This window comes from Doryrhamphus excisus, linkage group LG8, assembly GCF_037039965.1.
Source record: "Doryrhamphus excisus strain RoL-2023G ecotype Guam linkage group LG8, RoL_Dexc_Guam_v1.1, whole genome shotgun sequence".
NCBI lineage: Eukaryota > Metazoa > Chordata > Actinopteri > Syngnathiformes > Syngnathidae > Doryrhamphus > Doryrhamphus excisus.
Window position 1 is genome coordinate 9,594,536 of NC_136364.1, and position 20,324 is coordinate 9,614,859.

Sequence of the window (20,324 nt, forward strand, 5' to 3'; positions counted from 1 at the left end):
AGTTGTAATGTTAGAAACAAAACCACAAATAAAGTTTTACTGTTTGTAAAATTAGGTTGGGGATAGTTATAATGTCACAATAAAGGCCAAATCAGATGGGAATAAAGTCATAATTACAGGAAGAAAATGAAAATTTACAGGAAAGATGGAAATAGTTGGAGCAAAACAGTCAAAAAAAATTTCTTGAAAATGGCAGCCAGAAATGTTCACATGTAAGAATTATGTATTTAAACCCGAGAAAGGCAGCAATGGAAATGATTGTTGGTGTTGCCGAGCTAAAGACCACCCTGCTATAAGACCCCTTGATTGATGTGAGATGACAATGAGATGACAAAAAGGCATCCCAAAGAGTCGTTTTAAAAACAAAGCTTTTATTGCATCAGCTCTGTGGTGTTTGTACACGTTGTGAGTAGTTACAGGCTGACGACAATGCCAAGTCTATACGTGTTGTCCATGCAAAGTGTCTACTAGTGTGTGCTTGGTTAATATACTGTAAGAGGACGTGTCAAGACAAAACATGTGCGTCCATGCTACTCCGGAGACACTTCCTTCCAAAAATAAAAGTCTTTCTTTAGGAAACATGCAACCGTTCTGCAGGGCTCGTGCACTAAGTCAAAGAGAATCACGTGACAATTGCAAATACAAAGTTCCTGGAAAAAGAAAACAACAGTGAATTATCGTTTTTGGTGGTTAATTTAAAAAAAGAAAAAATGCAACATTTCAGATAAAAACAAATATTGTGGTTTTCTGTACATTTTCCTCTAAATAAAGACGCTGCTTAGCTTTGACAGCTTAAACGGGATTGCGCATGTTGACAGTGAGCTCCACCAGATGGCGCTGTTGTCACTGCTTGTCCCCTTAGCCGGCACGTACAGAACCACTCGACGGCACCAGACCCAACCTAAGAACACGTTTGAGTCAAATAATGCCCGTGTGTATGTGTCCGCGCTATTTTTTTCAATGTATGGCTTTGTGGACCACGTGCACACGCGTCAGACGGTGCGCGCACGTCTTGCGCATCACAGTGTTTCGTTTCACTAGTACATGTCACGTGACACAACAACACGCACGTAACACAATGTGGGCGGGGCCGGAGACAGCAGGTGGCTTCTTCCAAGGAAGGGCAGCGGGCGCACACGTCAAGGTAAAAGCCTACAAAACCTGTTTTAAAATGTCTCCTTGAAGTCATTTGTGCGTCCAACGACGGTGCTAGCGGTCGCTTTGATCTCCCGCGTGTTGACAGTCTTTCCATTCTACCAAGTACATTGTTTAAGGGTTGAGTTGAGGATCTTTTGTCAATCTAACGCCTGTAGAATGAAGGACAGCTTCGACAAACAGTGAGGAGCTGCAAACAACACATGCTACTATTATTTATATTATCAAGAATAATAATAGCCTATAGTGTGATATAGTAGTATATCTATGGCTATGTCTGTTCTCCTTCACCATCATGTGCACCTTCTCATATGGACGTTTAAATACTTCGTAAATATCATGGATTGTGAGCAGTGGAGACACGCGCACGCAGCACAGATTGACGAGACCGAAGTTGCCGCTTGGTCTCCTGGCCAGCAACCAAACACGCTTGTTGGTGGTGTGAAGTGAAAGTCACATGATGGTGACAAGCGGGGAAAGATTCATGCTTGGTGGAGTTGGGGGAGGGTAGTAGGCCTTGTAGCAAAGAGATCACTGTTCGATCCCTGCTTCCAGCCCGGAGTCAAAACTATAGTTGAAATAAAAAAAAAAAGAGAAAAGAATAATTCCCAGCATCCCTTGTGCCAATATGGGGCAGGTGCAGCTTGGGTCGTGTCCCGTGTTGGACGTGTTGTGTCCTTCCACGTGTTGTGGTCCACAGAGAGGAGACGACCAATGTCAACTTCTCCAGGTTCGGAATCAAGCGCTCCTCCCTGTGCACGTCCTGGGTGGATATTGCATCAAGGAGAGGACAGAGGATTGTGGGTAATGTCAGCCCTTGAAAGAAGTCCCTGTCAGAGTAAAGGGGGAGGAGCAGCCCCAGAGGGGGCGGGGACTCTCCATGCTGGCTTCTCAGTGACAAGGTGTCGCCCAGTTAAAAAAAAATGCGTTTTTAAAAGGTGTGTCTGGGGGGGGGCGAAGACGTGACCGCACCCACTGGCATGCACGTGCAGGTGCTGGCCGCCCCCTCCCCGCCTGCTCACAGTGGGCGTGGCTACTCCATGCCGTTCCTCAGCATCTGATTGGCCGCGATGAGCATGACGCTGATGATGAAGGCCATGGCGAAGGCGCAGATGAGGCTCTTCCTCACGCACGTCTGACGGTTCTTCTTCGACGGGTGGACTAAGAAACAAAACACAAGCACACCTGTCAGGCCAGCGCTAGTTTTTACAATGTTTCTTTGAATGCATCGCACTGAACAATCCGTCAATGGCGACTTCCAGCTTCAATTCTCACCTGGAAAGGAAACTTTCAGAATGTGCCTCCTTAGTTGTTCACATTTTAGACCAGGGGTGTCCAAAGTGCGTTTTTATTGGTAAATGACATGAAATCAAACAAAAGAAGCTTAAATGTTGAAGATGGTTTTAAAAAAATACACAAAAACATCAAAATGGCCTTTGATTTCTCAGTCTGCGACCTTCACAGGAAAAAGGCACCCCTGTTTAATACTGTGATACACTTAATGTTTAAATGTGCCCCGTATAATAAAGCGTTCAAGGTGGCCACAGTTTGACCCTGTACGTCTATTTCCACTTCATTGCCTTATCTGGTCCACAAAGGATCGGCAAGCCGCCTCATCTCTCAGTGAAGAGCATCGCAGAGGAAGTGGATGCTCAGCGTGCACATGCACTCCATTGATTTTCTCCTGAATGAGTTTTTATCTTGTGAAAGGAGCTCCGAGTGGCACTTTTGTAATGTAAAGCGATGCAATGTTAATGTAATGACACGTTCCATCCAGCAGAGGGCAGCATTCTCTTCGTTTCTCATGATTTTTTACCGAATGAACAACCAAAACGCAAGTGTCCACAAGAAGATGAAGGTGATGATGCTGAACATCACTCAGCTCAGTGCTCTCATCAGGACCGACATCTACCGTCATGATGCTGGATGAGGGGCGGACTTACCATCAGGCAAACTCAGAAACAGCAAATTGCAGGAGGGACGTGGAAACATTTCATTTCCAAGAGAAATAAATATTCTCAGTCATTTCATATTAAGTCAAGCAATAAAATGGAACGTGTGTGTTACAACTTGTTTCCCCTGGGAGACAATAGCCTGTGGCACAGCTGCAACAAAATCATAACTTGTTTACATTCTACTTTAGAGAATTAACACCTCAAAATTTCCTGCCACCCCCAAAAGTCTCATACGACGGTCATAGGAGGTCATTAGTCATTAACAGTCTGACTCACTGTGTCATATAAAATGCTAAAATCATCACACAGCAACTTAACACTCAAAAGGTAGCTAAGAAATGTATACAACACAAGTTCCAGTACAAGCTCATTCATTCATTTTCTACCGCTTATCCTCACGAGGGTCACAGGGGGTGCTGGAGTCTATCCCAGCTGTCTTCGTACGAGAGGCGGGGTACACCCTGGACTGGTGGCCAGCCAATCACAGGGCACATATAGACAAACAACCATTCACACTCACATTCATACCTATGGACAATTTGGAGTCGTCAATTAACCTAGCATGTTTTTGGAATGTGGGAGGAAACCGGAGTACCCGGAGAAAACCCACGCATGGACGGGGAGAACATGCAAACTCCACACAGAGATGGCCGAGGGTGGAATTGAACTTGGGTCTCCTAGCTGTGAGGCCTGCCCACTTTGTCCCACGTGCAGTTTAAAATAAAATAAAAAACTAAACTTTACGGCTTCCCATCATGCATTTCATCCCAGCAAAGCATGGCTGCTGGGGGAGAGGGAGCCAGAGGAGCCATAGAGCCAAAATGCATAATGGGAAGCTGTCATTAGTTTTTTTTTTTAATTTTAAACTCATATTGGTACTTGTATTGCTTATTTATTAGCTATGTTTGAGTGTTAAGTTGCTGTATGATGATTGTAGTGTCCTTTGTGAGATGACACTGTGAGCCAGAGTGTTACATGTTGAGACTTCTGACAGGTTGACAAGCACGTTGTGAGTGCACTGATATCTCGTGTTTGGCTTTTAGGGGCGCAAGAAAGAGCTACCGTTTCCTCACCGAATGGCGAGCGGCACAGTAAACGATTAGCGGTAGTTCTGAAGTAAAAGAACAAAGTTGCACATTAGCCACACTGCTGTATAAGTTGCAGGGTTCAAAGTTTGAGAAAAAAGTAGCGGCCTATACACTTGAATTTACAGTATATATTACACAGTATATGTTTGATGTTATGATCAATGACAGTAAAAGTGTTTCGATGACTCACATGCTGGGTGCTAATAATCCACCACAAGGATTTCAAGGACTAAAGGCTCAGGAAACAGATTTGCCTCATATTGACACTTGTTAATAGATGATAAACACTAACATTTACAGTTTATTTTCTAAGTGCAATACAAAGATGCAACGAGCCCCCAAATGAGTCAACACCCCCCCTGTGCTTGATCAGAACCACAGCGTGATGATCTGTGAGATCACATGAGGAGGAATCCTGTCTTTTTATAGGGCCAGCAAGCATCCTCACCTCTCCCTCCGTCAGGTGACGACATGTTCCAATTAATAAATCAGCAGGTGAGCAGCGACTCTGCCCACTGGAGATTTGATGAGGAACCTCAAATATGTTCTGACAGCACACACACACACACACACACACACACACACACACACACACACACTCTCACTCTTACCTCCTTCAAACTCGGTCTGACAGTTTCCGGCGTTCTCCTTGAGGCTCTCTTCCTCGTTGATGATGATGTTCTCAATGTCCTTCATGGTCAGGTGGTCCCTGAAGGCGTAGAAGAGGACGTGCTTGAGCTCCTCCAGTGTGATCCTCTGCATGTCAAACTGCGGGCACACATTCACAGATGTAACTATAGCTCCTTGATGAACGTGGGAACGCTAGAATGGACCCAGTGAGGACCATGTCCTTGGGGAGGGGGAGGTCAGTGAGCTGATTGTTGCTGTACTTAATAAACTGGTTGCCCCCCCAACCCCGGCGACATCACAGCCAGGCTGAGGGGAGGAGCAGGTGGCCTCAGATAAGAGGAAAAGTATGAAACATTTATTTTCCTGTGGCACAGCGACTGTCCTCCAGCAGCCAGTGACCTTTACGCTGCAAGGTGGTGATGGAGGGGCTCTCGGGGGTGGGGGGGGGGGGCAGTCAGCGTGAAAAGAGGGAATGACATCAAAAAAAAAAAAAAAAACATTCTGGCCGTCATTCATGGCATCAGGAGTTCTCATCTGGTGTGTGAAAAGCTGGCTGCCCGTGTCCGCTTTAGAGAACACGTGATCTCTATCTGGGAGGAAACAGTCCATCACGCCGCCTTTTTTTCACCCATCAGCATCTCAGAGGTGAGGAGCAAAGTTATCAATAGCCAATTAGCGTCAGAGTGATTCATCATTACGACCATTAAGCCGAGGGCCATGCTGCTCGTTAGCAGCGCGTGTGCAGGTCAATGCTTATAGGAGAGAGAGAGCAAAACCGAGAGAGAGAGAGAGAGAGAGAGAGAGGCCGTGACGCAGGGCGAAGGCTTCAAACAAACATTCCACACACGGCCGCGTAGAAGAGCCTGATAAACACGCCGCATTTGTTCTAGAACTCTGATTCAAATCTGAATCAAACAGTGTCGTCAAACATTACAACCCGCTACACTCCAACAACACGACGACATCAAAAATAATGCACACAGCGCTACATCCTGCTGGAACTAAACTGCTGTGTGTGCTCATAAAATCAATAAAATGCTCATAAGATGGATTTAAAGCTTGTGTTTTCGCTCCTTTTCAGATGTGTTCAATTGTCTAAATGTGTTGGAGTTCCGAGTAAACTAAACCATCAAATGAAAACAAGAGCATTTTCATAATTGGAGCATAGAAAAGATGTTTACGACCTTCAAAATGCAGTTTGTAGCCTCATCAAAGGCCGTCCAACATGAAATAACACCCCTATAGTCACCTTCACATTCCCATTACCCAATATAGTAGACATTCATTCATTTTCTATCGCTTATCCTCACAGGGTGGGGAGGGGGGGGGGGGTGGAGCCTATCCCAGCTGACAATTTGGAGTCGCCAATTAACCTAGCATGTTTTTGGAATGTGGGAGGAAGTCGGAGTACCCGGAGAACGGGGAGAACATGCAAACTCCACACAGAGATGGCCGAGGGTGGAATTGAACTCAGGTCTTTTAGCTGTGAGGCCTGCATGCTAACCACTTTTACCGCTGTGCAGCATATAGTAGACATAATAAGAGGAAATAAGAGTCACATGCTTGTGTCTGTTGCTGTAAATGCTAAGGGAGTGAAGTGGGGGGCGGACAGGATATTGACGTCAGATTCAGAGTTGAGATTTAGCTGTGAGATCATCCATACCAGCTGTAAAAGTCTGTGGTAACTTTACAACAAGGTACACCAAATTAGCTAATTAGCTAATGACAACAAATCTACCTAACCCTCATTAGTTTTTAATGAAATCCTCAGTAACTACTGTATTTCTGTGTACCTCATTGGAAAGTGACACCAAGTTGGTTGTTCCAACAATCACATCTGGTGCTTGTGTGTCTCACCCAATATTACTGTACCAGTGCCGACACCCAGTGATCAGTGTAGAATACTACATATCATCTGAACATCTTTGAATGCGTCTTCTGAGTGCCTTATGTTTGTATTTTACTTCATTTAGCCATCAACATAAGCATATTTCTGGACTAATAATAGGTCGTATTCAACCATAAAATAGCAGAATTCATATATTTTGGACAAAATTCAAAGCTCAAGAGATTACTGTCCTAGTGTCCGTACAAGGAACAAAGCTGGAAATAAGTTGTGCTGTTAATAACGTTTAAAACGAGAAAACTGTAAATAGCGTTCCATGACCTTAATCTCCAGTCCTGTAGGGGGCAGGAATGCATATGGAAAAATATTGAGTATTATCCAGATTCCTCCACTCTCTCTCCCATGAAAAAAAAAGGTAAAAAAGTCATTTTGGAGTCAAAAAAACACCCCCTGAAAACAAACCAAATCCCACATGAGCAAACCCTTGGGCAACAGAGGCAAGAAAATACTCCGAGACAGACAGTCAGCCGAGTCAGCTTATTGTTGGAATAAATATACACGAGGAGACAAAAGGCCTGCAGTCACACACTAAAGTACAATAAAGTGAATGACCTTCGTACATTATCTCAAATTAAGATAATCTCTGCTCCTGCACAAATGTTCTATCATCACGCTAAAGCTCCTTTTCCCCTTTAGCATATCACCCCGATGCCTTTAAATGTGCTCAAATGTGATTGGCCGGTCAGGTTGTTGCTTTACTGAGCAGTTAAAGGTGTTCGTAGTCCAGCTGTGTAGTGAGTTTTAAGTCCGGGGCAGCTCTTAAGGTGCTGGGGAGTCAAGTTTATACAAGTTAACAGAACACAGTTATGCTACTGAAACTAAGCTAACACCAGAAAAAGTGTGTGTGTGATGCCAAATAAAATGCCGCTAGCTAGACGGCGGCAGCGCGGTCCATTAGCATGTGTGGAGCGTGTTCTAGAATGGTGCTAGCTGATTTGCATGTGCGCTGGTGTGTCTCCATGGTGCTGCTGGAGGATTCATGAACGCTCTGTACGCCACACAAAAAGCTCTTCATGCGGCAGCAGGAGGTCACATGGGTCACCAGGTGGACAATGTAATACAACTGGCAGTGCTCGGCTTTTTGTGGCCCTAAACAAGATCAAATTGAGGCTCAAAATATTACTAGTTATTGAAAATATGCCCAATAGGGGACCTCCACCAACACCTAACAATCCTAAAAACGAAGATGTGGCATCTATCCCACACCAGCCCTGAAGGTGGCAGTAATGCACATTACAAAGCTGTTTGTCCCTGATGCAAGTGGACAGTATAACCAAATGCGACAATATAAAGTCCTCCACGCCGCAGGGGTGCTGGAGCCTATCCCAGCTGTCTTTGGGCGAGAGGCGGGGTACACCCTGGACTGGTGGCCAGCCAATCACAGGGCACATCTAGACAAACAACCATTCACACTCACATTCATACCTATGGACAATTTGGAGTCGCCAATTAACCTAGCATGTTTTTGGAATGTGGGAGGAAACCGGAGTACCCGGAGCAAACCCACACATGCATGGGGAGAACATGCAAACTCCACACAGAGAAACCCAAGCAGGGAATGGAACCCAGGCCTACGTGCTAACAAAAGAAAAGCACCCCCATGTGAATGTCTACAGTCCACTGCAGGTGGTGGTTGGCACATAAAGAAGAAGGAGAACATGCCAAGATTGTTCTCATCTTTCACAGAGATACATGTCCAATGTTCTACCATTAGTTAGTTACCATTGGATATTTTTTGAAAAATATCGTACACCCCAATTTTCCAATTGATTCCAATTTTGTTGAACGTATTCACCAATTTTTGCCGGCATCAATAATAAGTAATTTATAATTATGTTGAATGTTTTTCTATGTCTAAAACTGTAAAAATGTATTTGTTGTTCATATTTTCAGGTGCCTGGAATAGGCTAATTATTTTCTACGGGAAAATTTGCCCTCGTTTTCGTCTGGTGTATGAACAAAAACGACACTAAACGACACTTAACTCCGCAGACCGCTTCGGACTCGCCAACATTGAATGTTGAGGTTTGTAACAACACCCACTGACCTGAGGTCTGGTTCTGATTGGCTTCTACCCTTGGCCAATTTAGCCAATCATCATTCCTTATGTGCTCGTCACCCTGCCCCCTCTCACCAAAAATGGACATTTGAAGTAGTCCATCTTTCCATTTTCTAGAATTTCGCCTGGTAATGAATGCTGATGGTCAACTGGATGATTGGCTATAAAAATGTGAACGTTTATGGCTCCTTCCTTCGTTGATATGATGAAGACGACACCTAGAAGCTATGCGTAGGATGTCTCCAGTTCAACACTGCTTGCAGCTTTAATTTGAAATGCCATTTTGTTCATCTACATAGTACTGAAGTACTTATAAAAGTATTCTTACTGCCAAGCAGCATACTATAAAGAAGAGGAGACAGTACCTGCCAGAAGATGGTGTCTATGGTGCTTCCCAGGAAACCTTCTCTGGTTTCTGACGACAGAAGTTTGGGTCCGAGGATGGTCATGAACTCCTCAAAGTCCACTTGTCCGTCACCTGCAGGATAACAGCCCACATTCTTAAAGGGGGTTATTCCATGAAAACACAGTCGATGTTCTATTACACCAACAACGTTCCCATCCTGAACAGCACCCAAGTTCTGCTCCAATGGACTCAACAGCCGTGAATGTTTTTTTTTTTTTTATTATGGCTAAATATGGCTGCTGTTGTCCTCCATGTGGTTCTGGTTCTCACACTCGGATCAGTACTGTAGCCCGGCAGCATGTGGGCGGCTCCCCGCTGAGATCCTGCTGCGCTCGGTGATCCGAGCAGCACGGATCAGAACTCATGTGAAATGTTCCATGAACACACCATCCTTCGTCATTTCAAATTAAAAGCAGGGCTGGTCCCGTCTGCAGCGAGAACTTTTTTACGAATTATCAAATAAAGATGCAAATGGATGCTTCCGCTCCAATTTGGACCAGAACAAGTAGAGTGTGGAGACAACAGAACTTCAAGTACCCAACATTCTTGCCACCTGTCTGCGGTTCTGCCGAATAAGAAACTGGGTGTGTGTGTCCTCACCATCCATGTCCAGTCTCTGCATGATGATGGCCAGCTCCACCTCACTGGGCATGTACCCCAAAGAACGCATGGCCATTCCCAGCTCCTGCTTGGATATGAAGCCGTTCCCATCCCGATCCAGAACCTTGAAGGCCTCCCGGATCTCTGCCACACAAACAGGAAGTCAACTCAGGACACAGGAGCAGATTCTTCAGTGTTTATAATGATTTCCTGCCATGATTGAGCGGTCTGTCGAGTAAATATTTTCACACACAGCATTTCATTCATCTTACGTATATATCCGCCACCTCGCGATGTAATACGTTTTATCATTTATACGGGTATAAATCATTTCGGAAGAATTTCATTGGACAAATCTATACCGGTATAACGTTACATAAAATATACGTATCTCCCAACCCTAGTTTACACCACATAGCCCAGTAACAGGATCGCAGATGGCCAACACTAGCATAGCAAGCTATGGAGCTAGTAAGTAAGCCTTTCCCATTTACTTATTGTCAACTTAAGAAAGGGCCTCAATCGGAGTGGGAAAGGAGAACAAAGAAGCCCAAGGTGTACCACTTCCACACAGAATGAGAGGAAAACCTTTATAGCCTATTTGATTTCAGCTCACTGCGACATCACAGTGAGCCGGCGTTAGAAAAAAGAACACTTCCAAATGCGCAAACCTCATTATCTGAAACTTTGGCATAGTTTAACACGAGAATACAACATTGTAACTCCATTTATGTGTCAGAAAAGTCGAAAAGCATCATAGGTCCCCTTTAAGCCAATACCGTCTATAAAAGTCTGTGACGAAATTCTGGGGTTTAAAGCCTTGAGTGTCCATTTTGTGAGCTGGATGACGTCATCATGCTGCGCAAAAGCTGCAAAAGTGCGGCCGCCAAATGTACGTGCAATAAGCCCCATCTGTCCTTCACGATCCTCCATATCCATTCACTTCCTTCCCGTGGTCTCACATCACGTCTTTCATCACCTTCCTACATTCTCCATCCATCCCCTGGATTAATACCCCTCCCACCTTGTCCTGCGTCACCTCCCTCCATCGTCACCAAAGCTGCAAGAACATTCCACAGTTTAGCTGCAATGACAGAAAATGGTGGGTGCACAGGGCATTTCAGAAATAAGGCCGACAGCTTTGACACAAGTGCGTGTGCTTTGAAAAGAAGGTTACGCTAGTTCAAGCAGGTGGAGATAGCCTCGCTACCTGAGCTTTGTAGGAGTAAATAATATGATTGAACAGGTGTCTCACAGAAAGGTTCCCTCTCTCTATCATCACCACCCCTGCAATCAGTCTCACATGACTGCCTGAAGTTAACAAGATCAGTTTCCAGCATTGATTACTTTCCCAGTGTCATTTTGGCTTCTTTGACCTTCTGATCCACCTCATCTTTATGTAAATTGTTCTCAGTCTCCGACCAACGGCGCACGGAAGGACTTGAACAAAAATAACATAAGTTGATGACATCCATCACAAGCTAAGAGTGGCTGCTAACTCTGCGGAGAACAAAATATGTGCAGCGGCTAACGGGAAGCAGCAAATAGGTGAGGCATTAATTTGTCAGCGCTCCGTCAACCCCGCCACAACCTTTCAGCCATTCTCCCCTGATGATATCACCTTAGTGGAAGTGGAATGAGGACTTAATGTGTCGCCAGCGTATTAACACCGACGGAGCCTCTCGCCCTCACTCTGCACAAGCAATTTTCCAGCTGACGGCTTAATGTGGCACCAAAGCATTCCTACTTTTCACAGGCAGACGCAAGTGACTTGCTGCAATCCGTCAGGTGAGCCCCCTGGCCATCCTGCTACCAAAGGTTAGGTTGCCCTTCCTTACAGCATCCGATGTGGGTATGACACTACAATCCACAAGGGTGGGCAAAGGGGGCGCATTCTGCCATGAGGAAAAGGCCAGGAAATGACAACACGCAGCAGAATAAGAGATATAAGAGTGGTGTAATGGTACAGCTGCGGCTGGGACCTATTACGCAGCTACACACAATAAACCGCACAGAAAACTTTCTAGAGCTTCCGGAATATGCCTCAATTCCAGGTGTATTTCCTTGGATTTGTGCTTCCGGCCCTGAAAACTGTCTGTTTTAATTTATTGGAGAGCTAATTGAAAAGTGTTTAGGAACTACTGGCAGCTCATGATCTGCTGGCTGGAGACCCCTGACCACGGACGTGTGGCAACCTTGCCTGCCCGAGGAAGAGCGCTCATTGTCGGACACACTGTCAGAGGCGGCGTTGGTGCAGAGGAGCTCAGATACCGGATGTGAGGGCGCCGCGTGGGTCAATTAATGCACCGGCAAAAGTGCGCTGCTTCTGGCTGCAGCAACAGTTTGGCGGATATAGTCCTGTGTGAAATGCCATTGACAGATGAAAATATTTTTCTCTTGCTGGGAATGAATAACCAAATACAATAACTTCTGGATGAGCTTGTTTCGTAAACAGAGGAGCAGAAATTGAGGGAGGGCAGAGAGCTTATCTTACAGCCACGCCCATATAAGGAAGTCCCTGCTCCTCTGTGACATCACAAAATTCTGAAATCGAGCATTTTGAGCCATCCTAAACTTCTTTCAGGGCTCATGTCCAAATGCACAAACCTCATTATCTGAAACTTCTACATGAACGAATGAATATATGGCTACATTTGTGTCAAAGGGAAAGTTATGCTCCAAATCTTTACACAAAAAGAAAAAATAGAAAAACTGTTCATGACCTTTTAAATATAATTTAAAACTATTAGAGTACCCAGACATGAAATAACAACCCTATAGTCACTCACTTTACCAATATAGTAGATATAATAACAGAAAATGCGACTTCCCTTGTACATTGGTTTGTTTTGCTTTTTTTTTACTTTTTACTTATTGTCTCATCAATGTAACAATGTACACACCTAGTTACTGTACCACCTAGTTACCAGTGCAGAGTACTATACATCATCATAGCGTCTTTGAACATGAATGCCTTATATTTGTGTTTTAGGTCATTTAGCCATTATTATGCTTACAAATGCTTAATTTAGACAAAAAAGTTAAATTTGACAGGCTGCACGGCGAATGAGCGGTTAACGCGCAGGCCTCACAGCTAGGAGACCCGAGTTTAATTCCAGCCCCGGCCAGTTTGCATGTTCTCTCTTGTGACATGCGTGGGTTGTCCCCGGGTACTCCGGAGAAAACATGCTAGGTTAATTGGCGACTCCAAATTGTCCATAGGTATGAATGTGAGTGTGAATGGTTGTTTGTCTATATGTGCCCTCTGATTGGCTGGCCACCAGTCCAGGGTGTACCTCGCCTCTCGCCCGGAGACAGCTGGAATAGGCTCCAGCACCCTCACAACCCTCGTGAGGATAAGCGGTAGAAAATGAATGAATGAAAAAAGTCTAATTTACTTAATGTATTTCTGAAAAGCCGTAATAGAGTGAAGCCGCAAAACTCAAAGAATGGAGAGGGGAGGGGTGAGCGTAATCTAACTAAATGTCACAAATAGAGATGCGGAGACCACAGCTGCCCGGCAGGGGCCCAATGTGGCTTATTAATTTATTTATTTATTTAGTATCTGGCCCAGAATTGCTGGCGGCGATACAAACATTTTGTTATTGGACTGGGTGCTTCCAAATAAAATTCTGCTTAGGGCCCCATTTTGGCCAGGGGCGGTCTTGATGCATGCTCTCGTATAACTTTTAAAAAAAGTTCAACATAGTAACCTTCACACTATCATCAAACAAACTACAAAAACATCTAATCACTATTTTTCTCTCAATTGAAGTCCTGAAATCCACAAGCTTTTGCGCCATATTCTCCTTTATTAAGCTGCGCTGGTGGTGAAGTGGTGCGTGTAGTGCGGCACTGCAGTCAGTGTGTGATGATTAGTATGCAGCACATATTTCTCTCTCCGGCTTTGATGTGTTTGGTTGCTCTGCTATGTCGCTGCTTCTGGAAAATATGTTAAGTGGAACTTGACTAAAGCTGCGCGGCAAACAGTCTTTTTTTTTCTTTTCTCTCCCCCAACAGCAAGAAGATTCTTTTGGATTTGATGAGAAGATGACACTTCACGCTACCGCCACAAAAGCTATGAGGAGACTCCCTTATTGTTATCAGTCATTCAGTACACAATTGAATGATATGAAACGGATTTCATGCATCCATGTGAGACTCACCATCCAGCTCCTCCACGGAGATGCTGGACAGCACGTTGCTGTCGCTGTCTGATAGCGAGCGACTCAAGTAGTTCCCCTTGTAGAGCAAACCTGCCGTCACATGATGGAACGGCATCTTCTCCCTGACAGGAAGACAAGACAAGGTCATGCGATGGACATGGCCACAGGTCCGAGGTCATATTTAATACATATTTTTACATATGGACAGAACAAAGGAAATGCTAAAATGATATGTTAGGTCGTTTGAAGGTGTCTGGCTGCGTGGGTCATATGAAAAGGAAACTCAGATGAACTAGATCTTGACTTTCTGAGCTCAATGGGTCATGAAATGCCCCCCCTGCAGTCTTTACTGATTTGAGCCACAGCATCCACTCCCCTCCCTCCCAAATATGTGCTTGTGTTGTGAGCTAAAACAAGAGCTTCCATAACAAAGCAAGCACAGGTCATCCACTAAATGGAAAGTCACAGTGGAAAGCTGTCCGTGTGGACGCGTGTTGTGTAAGCATGAATACAGGAGGAGATCATGCCACTTTGGGAAGGAGTTGGTGGTCCTGAGAAAGATGGGGCTCATTGCCGTGGCAACAGATCTGGGCAGATCGCAGGATCGCAACATTTTGAGATCAAGATTATCAGTTTTCTTGGTTGCAGCATGCTCCCATGAATTAATTAAAAAGTTCATTTTGATCCATAAACAAGAGACTAACTTGTTAACTTTTTGTACTTCATGATAGTATCTCCAGGGCTGCACGGCGGTGGTTAGCACGCGCTACACGCGCTAGACCTCACAACTAGGAGACCAGGGTTCAATTTCACCCTCGGCCATCTCTATGTGGAGTTTGCATGTTCTCCCCGTGCATGCGTGGGTTTACTCCGGCTCCCTCCCACATTCCAAAAACATGCTAGGTTAATTGGCGACTCCAAATTGTCCATAGGTATGAATGTGAGTGTGAATGGTTGTTTGTCTATATGTGCCCTGTGATTGGCTGGCCACCAGTCCAGGGTGTACTCCCGGCTCTCGCCCGAAGACAGCTGGGATAGGCTCCAGCACCCCCGCAACCCTTGTGAGGATAAGCGGTAGAAAATGAATCAATGAATGAATAGCATCTCCCAAATGGTGGTGCGCCAAAGAAAAGGAAAGCCATCAACATTGAAGCGAAAACAAACATAAAAATCTCCCAGGAAGAAGATACGTCAATCACCGATATCGGCCGTGCTTTTGGTCTGAATTGCTCAACCATCATTTAGGATAAAGATTACCGAATGCTAATGCATGCTAGGTCATGGATTTGCTGCGCTGTTAGAAGATCTGGGAGAAGGCGAGACTTGGACAATATTCTAAGAAGGTAGGCCTTTTTAGTACTGTAATTTAACTTGACTTTGGAGTTCATTTAGGCATGAGTTCGGACTTCCACCAAAACCAGTCTAGTAACGGAACCCAGAGACCACTTGTAGATCCAACTGTATGGAATTTATTACCAGCATAAAGTCATCTCATCATAATGATGGCTTGCTCTTTACTTTATGAATACCGTATTTACCTCTCTGTGCTCCGCAGGCGCTCCCGAGGACCCGTGAAGATGTTTTATGTCGCATATAAAAGCATCTAAATACGACGCCGTTTAACGCCGCATGGGCCTCAACTCTGCGGAGGAATGTTGCCCGACATTCCATAATAACAAATCACTGGCTCACACACACTCAAGACACTTGTGTCGCATGTTAGATTTCCCACAATGCATGGTCATCACGGTTAGAGTGGCGTCTCCTGGTGAGGACGCATTGATAACATCATTACATCATCAGCAGGGATGCTCTTAAATAAATCACACACTTGGTGACTTTCAAAAGGCTTCCAGGTGTGCACGCAATCTGCTGATGTAGGCTGGAGGATGAGCTGCAGGGACAGGCGGCCAGGATGCATAATAGAGACGTCTTACGTGATTGGACGTTCTTCTTCCTCCTTCGTATGATGGCTTTTGTTAAAAACAAACAGTCTGATCCGGCGCTACCACATGTATGTATGTGGGATAGTTGCGATGGAGGCGATCAGCAGAGTCGTAATCAAAAAGGTAAACCCCTCAGTCAGTAGAATGCAAACAAATATAATGACCAGTGGCATATGAATACATATAAATGATAACTAAAAAAAACATAAATGAAAATTTAAGCTTACTTTTACCTTCAGTGGAGACGTGATTGTTGACAAAGACATGATGTGGCCGCGAGATCAACAGGGACAACACCTTCCTGTTTTTCATTCATTCATTTTCTACCACTTATCCTCACGAGGGTCGCGTGGGTGCTGGAGCCTATCCCAGCTGTCTTCGGGTGAGAGGCGGGGTACACCCTGGACTGGTGGCCAGCCAATCACAGGGCACATATAGTAGACAAACAACCATTCACACTCACATTCATACCTATGGACAATTTCATTAATTCATTCATTTTCTACCGCTTTTTCCTCACGAGGGTCACAGGGGATGCTGGAGCCTATCCCAGCTGTCTATGGGCGAGAGGTGGGGTACACCCTGGACTGGTGGCCAGCCAATCACAGGGCACATATAGACAAACAACCATTCACACTCACATTCATACCTATGGACAATTTGGAGTCGCCAATTAACCTAGCATGTTTTTGGAATGTGGGAGGAAACTGGAGTACCCGGAGAAAACCCTCACATGAGGACAACATGCAAACTCGACAGAGAGATGGCTGAGGGTGGAATCAAACTCGGGTCTCCTAGCTGTGAGGCCTGCACGCTAACCACTCGTCCGCCATGCGACCACCTTCCTGTTTTGCCATGAGTTACTCCTTGAATTCAGTAGCGTTTATCACCTCAAGCTTCTGCTTTTCCTTTAACTGCGGCTACAAAAATAACCCGAAATGGAGGCAAAGAAAGTTGCAAGTGCCAGCATTTGATTAAAAAGGCGAGGAACTCTGTTGAATTCAAAAAATAACACAAAAGGCGGTGTCTGTGTTGATCTGGCTGCCAGAATGTGTCTTTGTTACCAATCACGTCTTCAGTGAAGGTCATCCTTTATAAGCATTTAGAATTGTTTCATGCATGGAAAACTATAAAAACGTGTTTTGTGACTTGTGGCGTAACTGTGTTGGAGCCGACAGCTAATGGCATCACAGACGGGCGACGAAATCGACTTTTGCTTCCTGTTTCCACGTATTAGCAAACTGCCAACAAGGATGTTCTGCCATAAAAATTACTTAAGACCACAGTTGCTCTGACACAGCGTATCAATAACACGACAAGACGTACGCCATATTGTACACTAATCGGAAAATGCATTGATTTTCAACATGTACCTAAAAACATGCTGTTCCACTGTATTTCTGTTTGGCTGCTTCCATGATTCTTCTGATGATTCTGATGATGAAATAGTGAAAAAGTGTCTGTTACCTCCACCAAGTAAGTTAAGATGTTTAAAACGTACTGATTTTATGCTGCAGATCACAATAAAGGTGCGTAATGTTATGAGACTGCGTGACTCACTAAGGTGGAGATCCTGTATCAACACAGCAAGAAAACTCCTGACTACCACAACAGAATAGTCAATCCACAAAATAAATAAATGCAACTGATGCAAATGTGTCGCTTTGATCAATGGTTGTGCTGCAGGAGGAGGACAGGTGGCCATCTGAGTCTCCTTGGAGACAAGAGGAACAACAAGGGGACGCTTTTGGTCCTCACCAAGCGTTTAGCATGACTCAAAAGGACCCTTCAACTAAACACACCCACCAAATTTCACAACTGTGACCTTGAGTGACCTCACATGGCTTTGACAGAGACGCCAGACGACATGTCACTGAACAACAAGTCCTAGTCCAGTTTTCCTTTCTTTGCTGCAGCACAGACATGTGCGGACAACACTGCAGTACTTTCAGTGTTCAGGCACATAGAGACACAAGGTCACAGACCAAACACCACATGGTCCACGGTCTGGATCTGAAAGCTGACCCGTGAAGCGCCTGTTGACAAGGCATCCCAAAGGACGGCAGGATTCTTACCCACAAGGCATGCGGTGCAGCTCAGCGGGACGCTGCAGAGCGACAACATCCCCGGCAGACGCCCCCCCGTCCCTCAGGTATGCTTTCCCCGGCAGGTCCCCATTAGCCTCCGCCGGTCCCGCCAGTGGATGAGGCTCGGGCACCGGTGCCGCCGCCGCCGCCGCCCCCTCCTCCATCAGAACTCTGAGTCACAGCCCAGCCTCCACACGGCTGCTTCAAGTCGACGCTCCAGCCTCAACGGCAGCAACATCATCGCCGCTTCCCTCCCAGACGTTAATATTTGAGCACCCGAGCAGCAGGTACGCAGCATCCTCATCATTATCATCCTTACTCCCTCCCTCCTCATCCACAGCACCCCCGCCCCTCCGGCAAACATTCCTCCACATGGAGAGCAACAACCAGCTCCCACTGGGAGACTCCAAACACAACACAGAGGGACGACCGAGACAAAGACACATCGAGACAGGCTCCAAGTAGACAGAGACATAAGGGACGCAAGGAGACACATTTACATATGAGACTGACACAGTCGAGAGACAACATCAAGACAGGGACATTTGAGGTAAAGCATCACAAAGACACTTGATGCAGGTACACAAACAAAACTAAAACAGATGCAGACTACAAATAGACTAACTAAAGGTAAGACAAAGACAAGACAGCCCAAAAAATAAGACACACTGGAGACACAATAAAGTCAGAGACAGAGGTAGAAAGACAGACAAGCGATGGAGACAGAGACAAACTCCAGATGGACAGAGCCATTTCCGGTTCAGAGACAGTGAGAGACAAATCAAAAAAATTAGGAAAAAGACCCTAAAGTGTGTCATCTCTGGGTGTCCACACTGTAAAAACCCGTCCCGTAGAGCGCCACCTTGTGGTGGAAGATGATTGTGTCTTTGATGTTTGTGCTTAACCATCATCACGCCAATCAGGAGTAGACTAGGTCCAAAGTGAGTCTCATCCAAACAACAGGTGTGATGTGAGACACAACATACCTCGGAGGTGTTCAGTTCTACTCAGGTCCACTAGTCGGTACCGCAGTGTGGTCCACTGGAGGACTGAGCTAGTTCTTGTGGTTCTACTCGCAGAAGGCAGCTCTTGTCTTCATGTCGAATTTGGGTCACAGCGGCTGCTTTTAAAAAGAAAACAAAAAAATGATGGTGAATATTCCCAAACAAGAGTCCAACTCGTGTCAGCTTCCTACTCCATCTTTGCTGCTCACTGCCACATGTCCTCCGGCGACAATGTCTCTCAGGCAGGGTCCGTGCACGAGAGACGCGCGCTTGCAGGTGCCGCGCGGCGGGAAGAGGAGGAGGAGGAGGATGATGATGATAGACGAGAGCAAAACGTCGCGCATAAGGACGCTGATTGGCTGCCGTCTTCGTGATGTCACCTTAGACAAGTCAAACGTCTCCCTTACTGTCTGGGAAACATTTCAATGACACGTTAGAGTCCACTCCTTCCATTCTCAAGTCTGTCATCTCTTTTCTGCTCGCGCGCACACTGACGATTTACCGCCAACTGTCTTTTAATGGCGCCAAAATGGACCTTTAATTGGAGCTGATCTACTTCACAGACCCATTCAAAGAAATAAATACATCTACACACGCTACGTGATTATGACCATCGGCATAAATGACATAGTACATTGTGGAAACGGAAATAGTCTGCTCCAGGGTCAAACTGCGGCCATCAAAAGCTTCATTAAGGGCCACTTTTCGGATCTAAAAATGTATTCTCATGTTAAATGATGCCCAAGCGTCAGATAATGAGGTTTGTGCATTTGGAAGTGAGCCCTGAATGAAGTTTGGATGGCAATTCACGTTTAGGGTTAGAGAGTTTTTTCTAAGTTCTACTGATGTCTACCTTATATGGCTTGCAGATTGCGACCTACTGTACATATCCGGAAGTCATGGGGAGTGTGAAATAAATACATCTACACACATCTACACACGCTACATGATTATGACCATCATCATAAATGACATAGTACATCATGGAAACGGAAATAGTCTGCTCCAGGGTCCAACTGCGGCCATCAAAAGCTTCATTAAGGGCCACTTTTCAGATCTACAAATGTATTCTCATGTTAAATGATGCCCAAGCGTCAGATAATGAGGTTTGTGCATTTGGAAGTGAGCCCTGAATGAAGTTTGGGATGGCGTTGCACGTTTGGGTTTAGAGAGTTTTTTCTAAGTTCTACTGATGTCAATGTGAACTGGACTACCTTAGATGGCTTGCAGATTGGGACCTACTGTACATATCTGGAAGTCCTGGGGAGTGTGACCAATCACAGCGGAGTGGGCGGGCTGGGGTGTGTGGTTACAATAAATGA

At 45.3% G+C, this 20,324-nt stretch overlaps 1 protein-coding gene across 3 annotated transcripts; it reads right to left on the bottom strand.

The window, feature by feature from the left end:
• Positions 1 to 351: 351 nt before the first annotated feature.
• caln1 (calneuron 1) lies at positions 352 to 19,579 on the bottom strand. Of its 3 annotated transcripts, XM_058080833.2 has the most exons (7): positions 19,194 to 19,579; positions 18,985 to 19,121; positions 13,966 to 14,087; positions 9,800 to 9,943; positions 9,159 to 9,271; positions 4,810 to 4,966; positions 352 to 2,316 (listed from the first exon to the last, which is right to left on the bottom strand). In XM_058080833.2, exons 3-7 carry the CDS (start codon positions 14,078 to 14,080, stop codon positions 2,189 to 2,191), a joined length of 657 nt encoding a protein of 218 aa, XP_057936816.1. In that variant the 5' UTR covers positions 14,081 to 14,087; positions 18,985 to 19,121; positions 19,194 to 19,579; the 3' UTR covers positions 352 to 2,188. The 3 variants fall into 3 exon arrangements, with proteins under 3 accessions (XP_057936816.1, XP_057936814.1, XP_057936813.2); XM_058080831.2 differs by having other exon boundaries at positions 18,985 to 19,579; XM_058080830.2 differs by lacking the exons at positions 18,985 to 19,121; positions 19,194 to 19,579 and adding an exon at positions 17,987 to 18,238.
• Between the last annotated feature and the right edge of the window lie 745 nt (positions 19,580 to 20,324).

Bases quoted from the DNA above. Each gene is read 5' to 3' on its own strand.
- caln1 (XM_058080830.2), bottom strand. From the start codon at position 18,162: ATGGAGGAGGGGGCGGCGGCGGCGGCGGCACCGGTGCCCGAGCCTCAT. The intron at 14,088-17,986 runs GTAAGAATCCTG...TCTTCCTGTCAG, and splicing joins CTGCACCGCATGCCTTGTGG to GGAGAAGATGCCGTTCCATC. The intron at 9,272-9,799 runs GTGAGGACACAC...GTTATCCTGCAG, and splicing joins GCAGAGACTGGACATGGATG to GTGACGGACAAGTGGACTTT.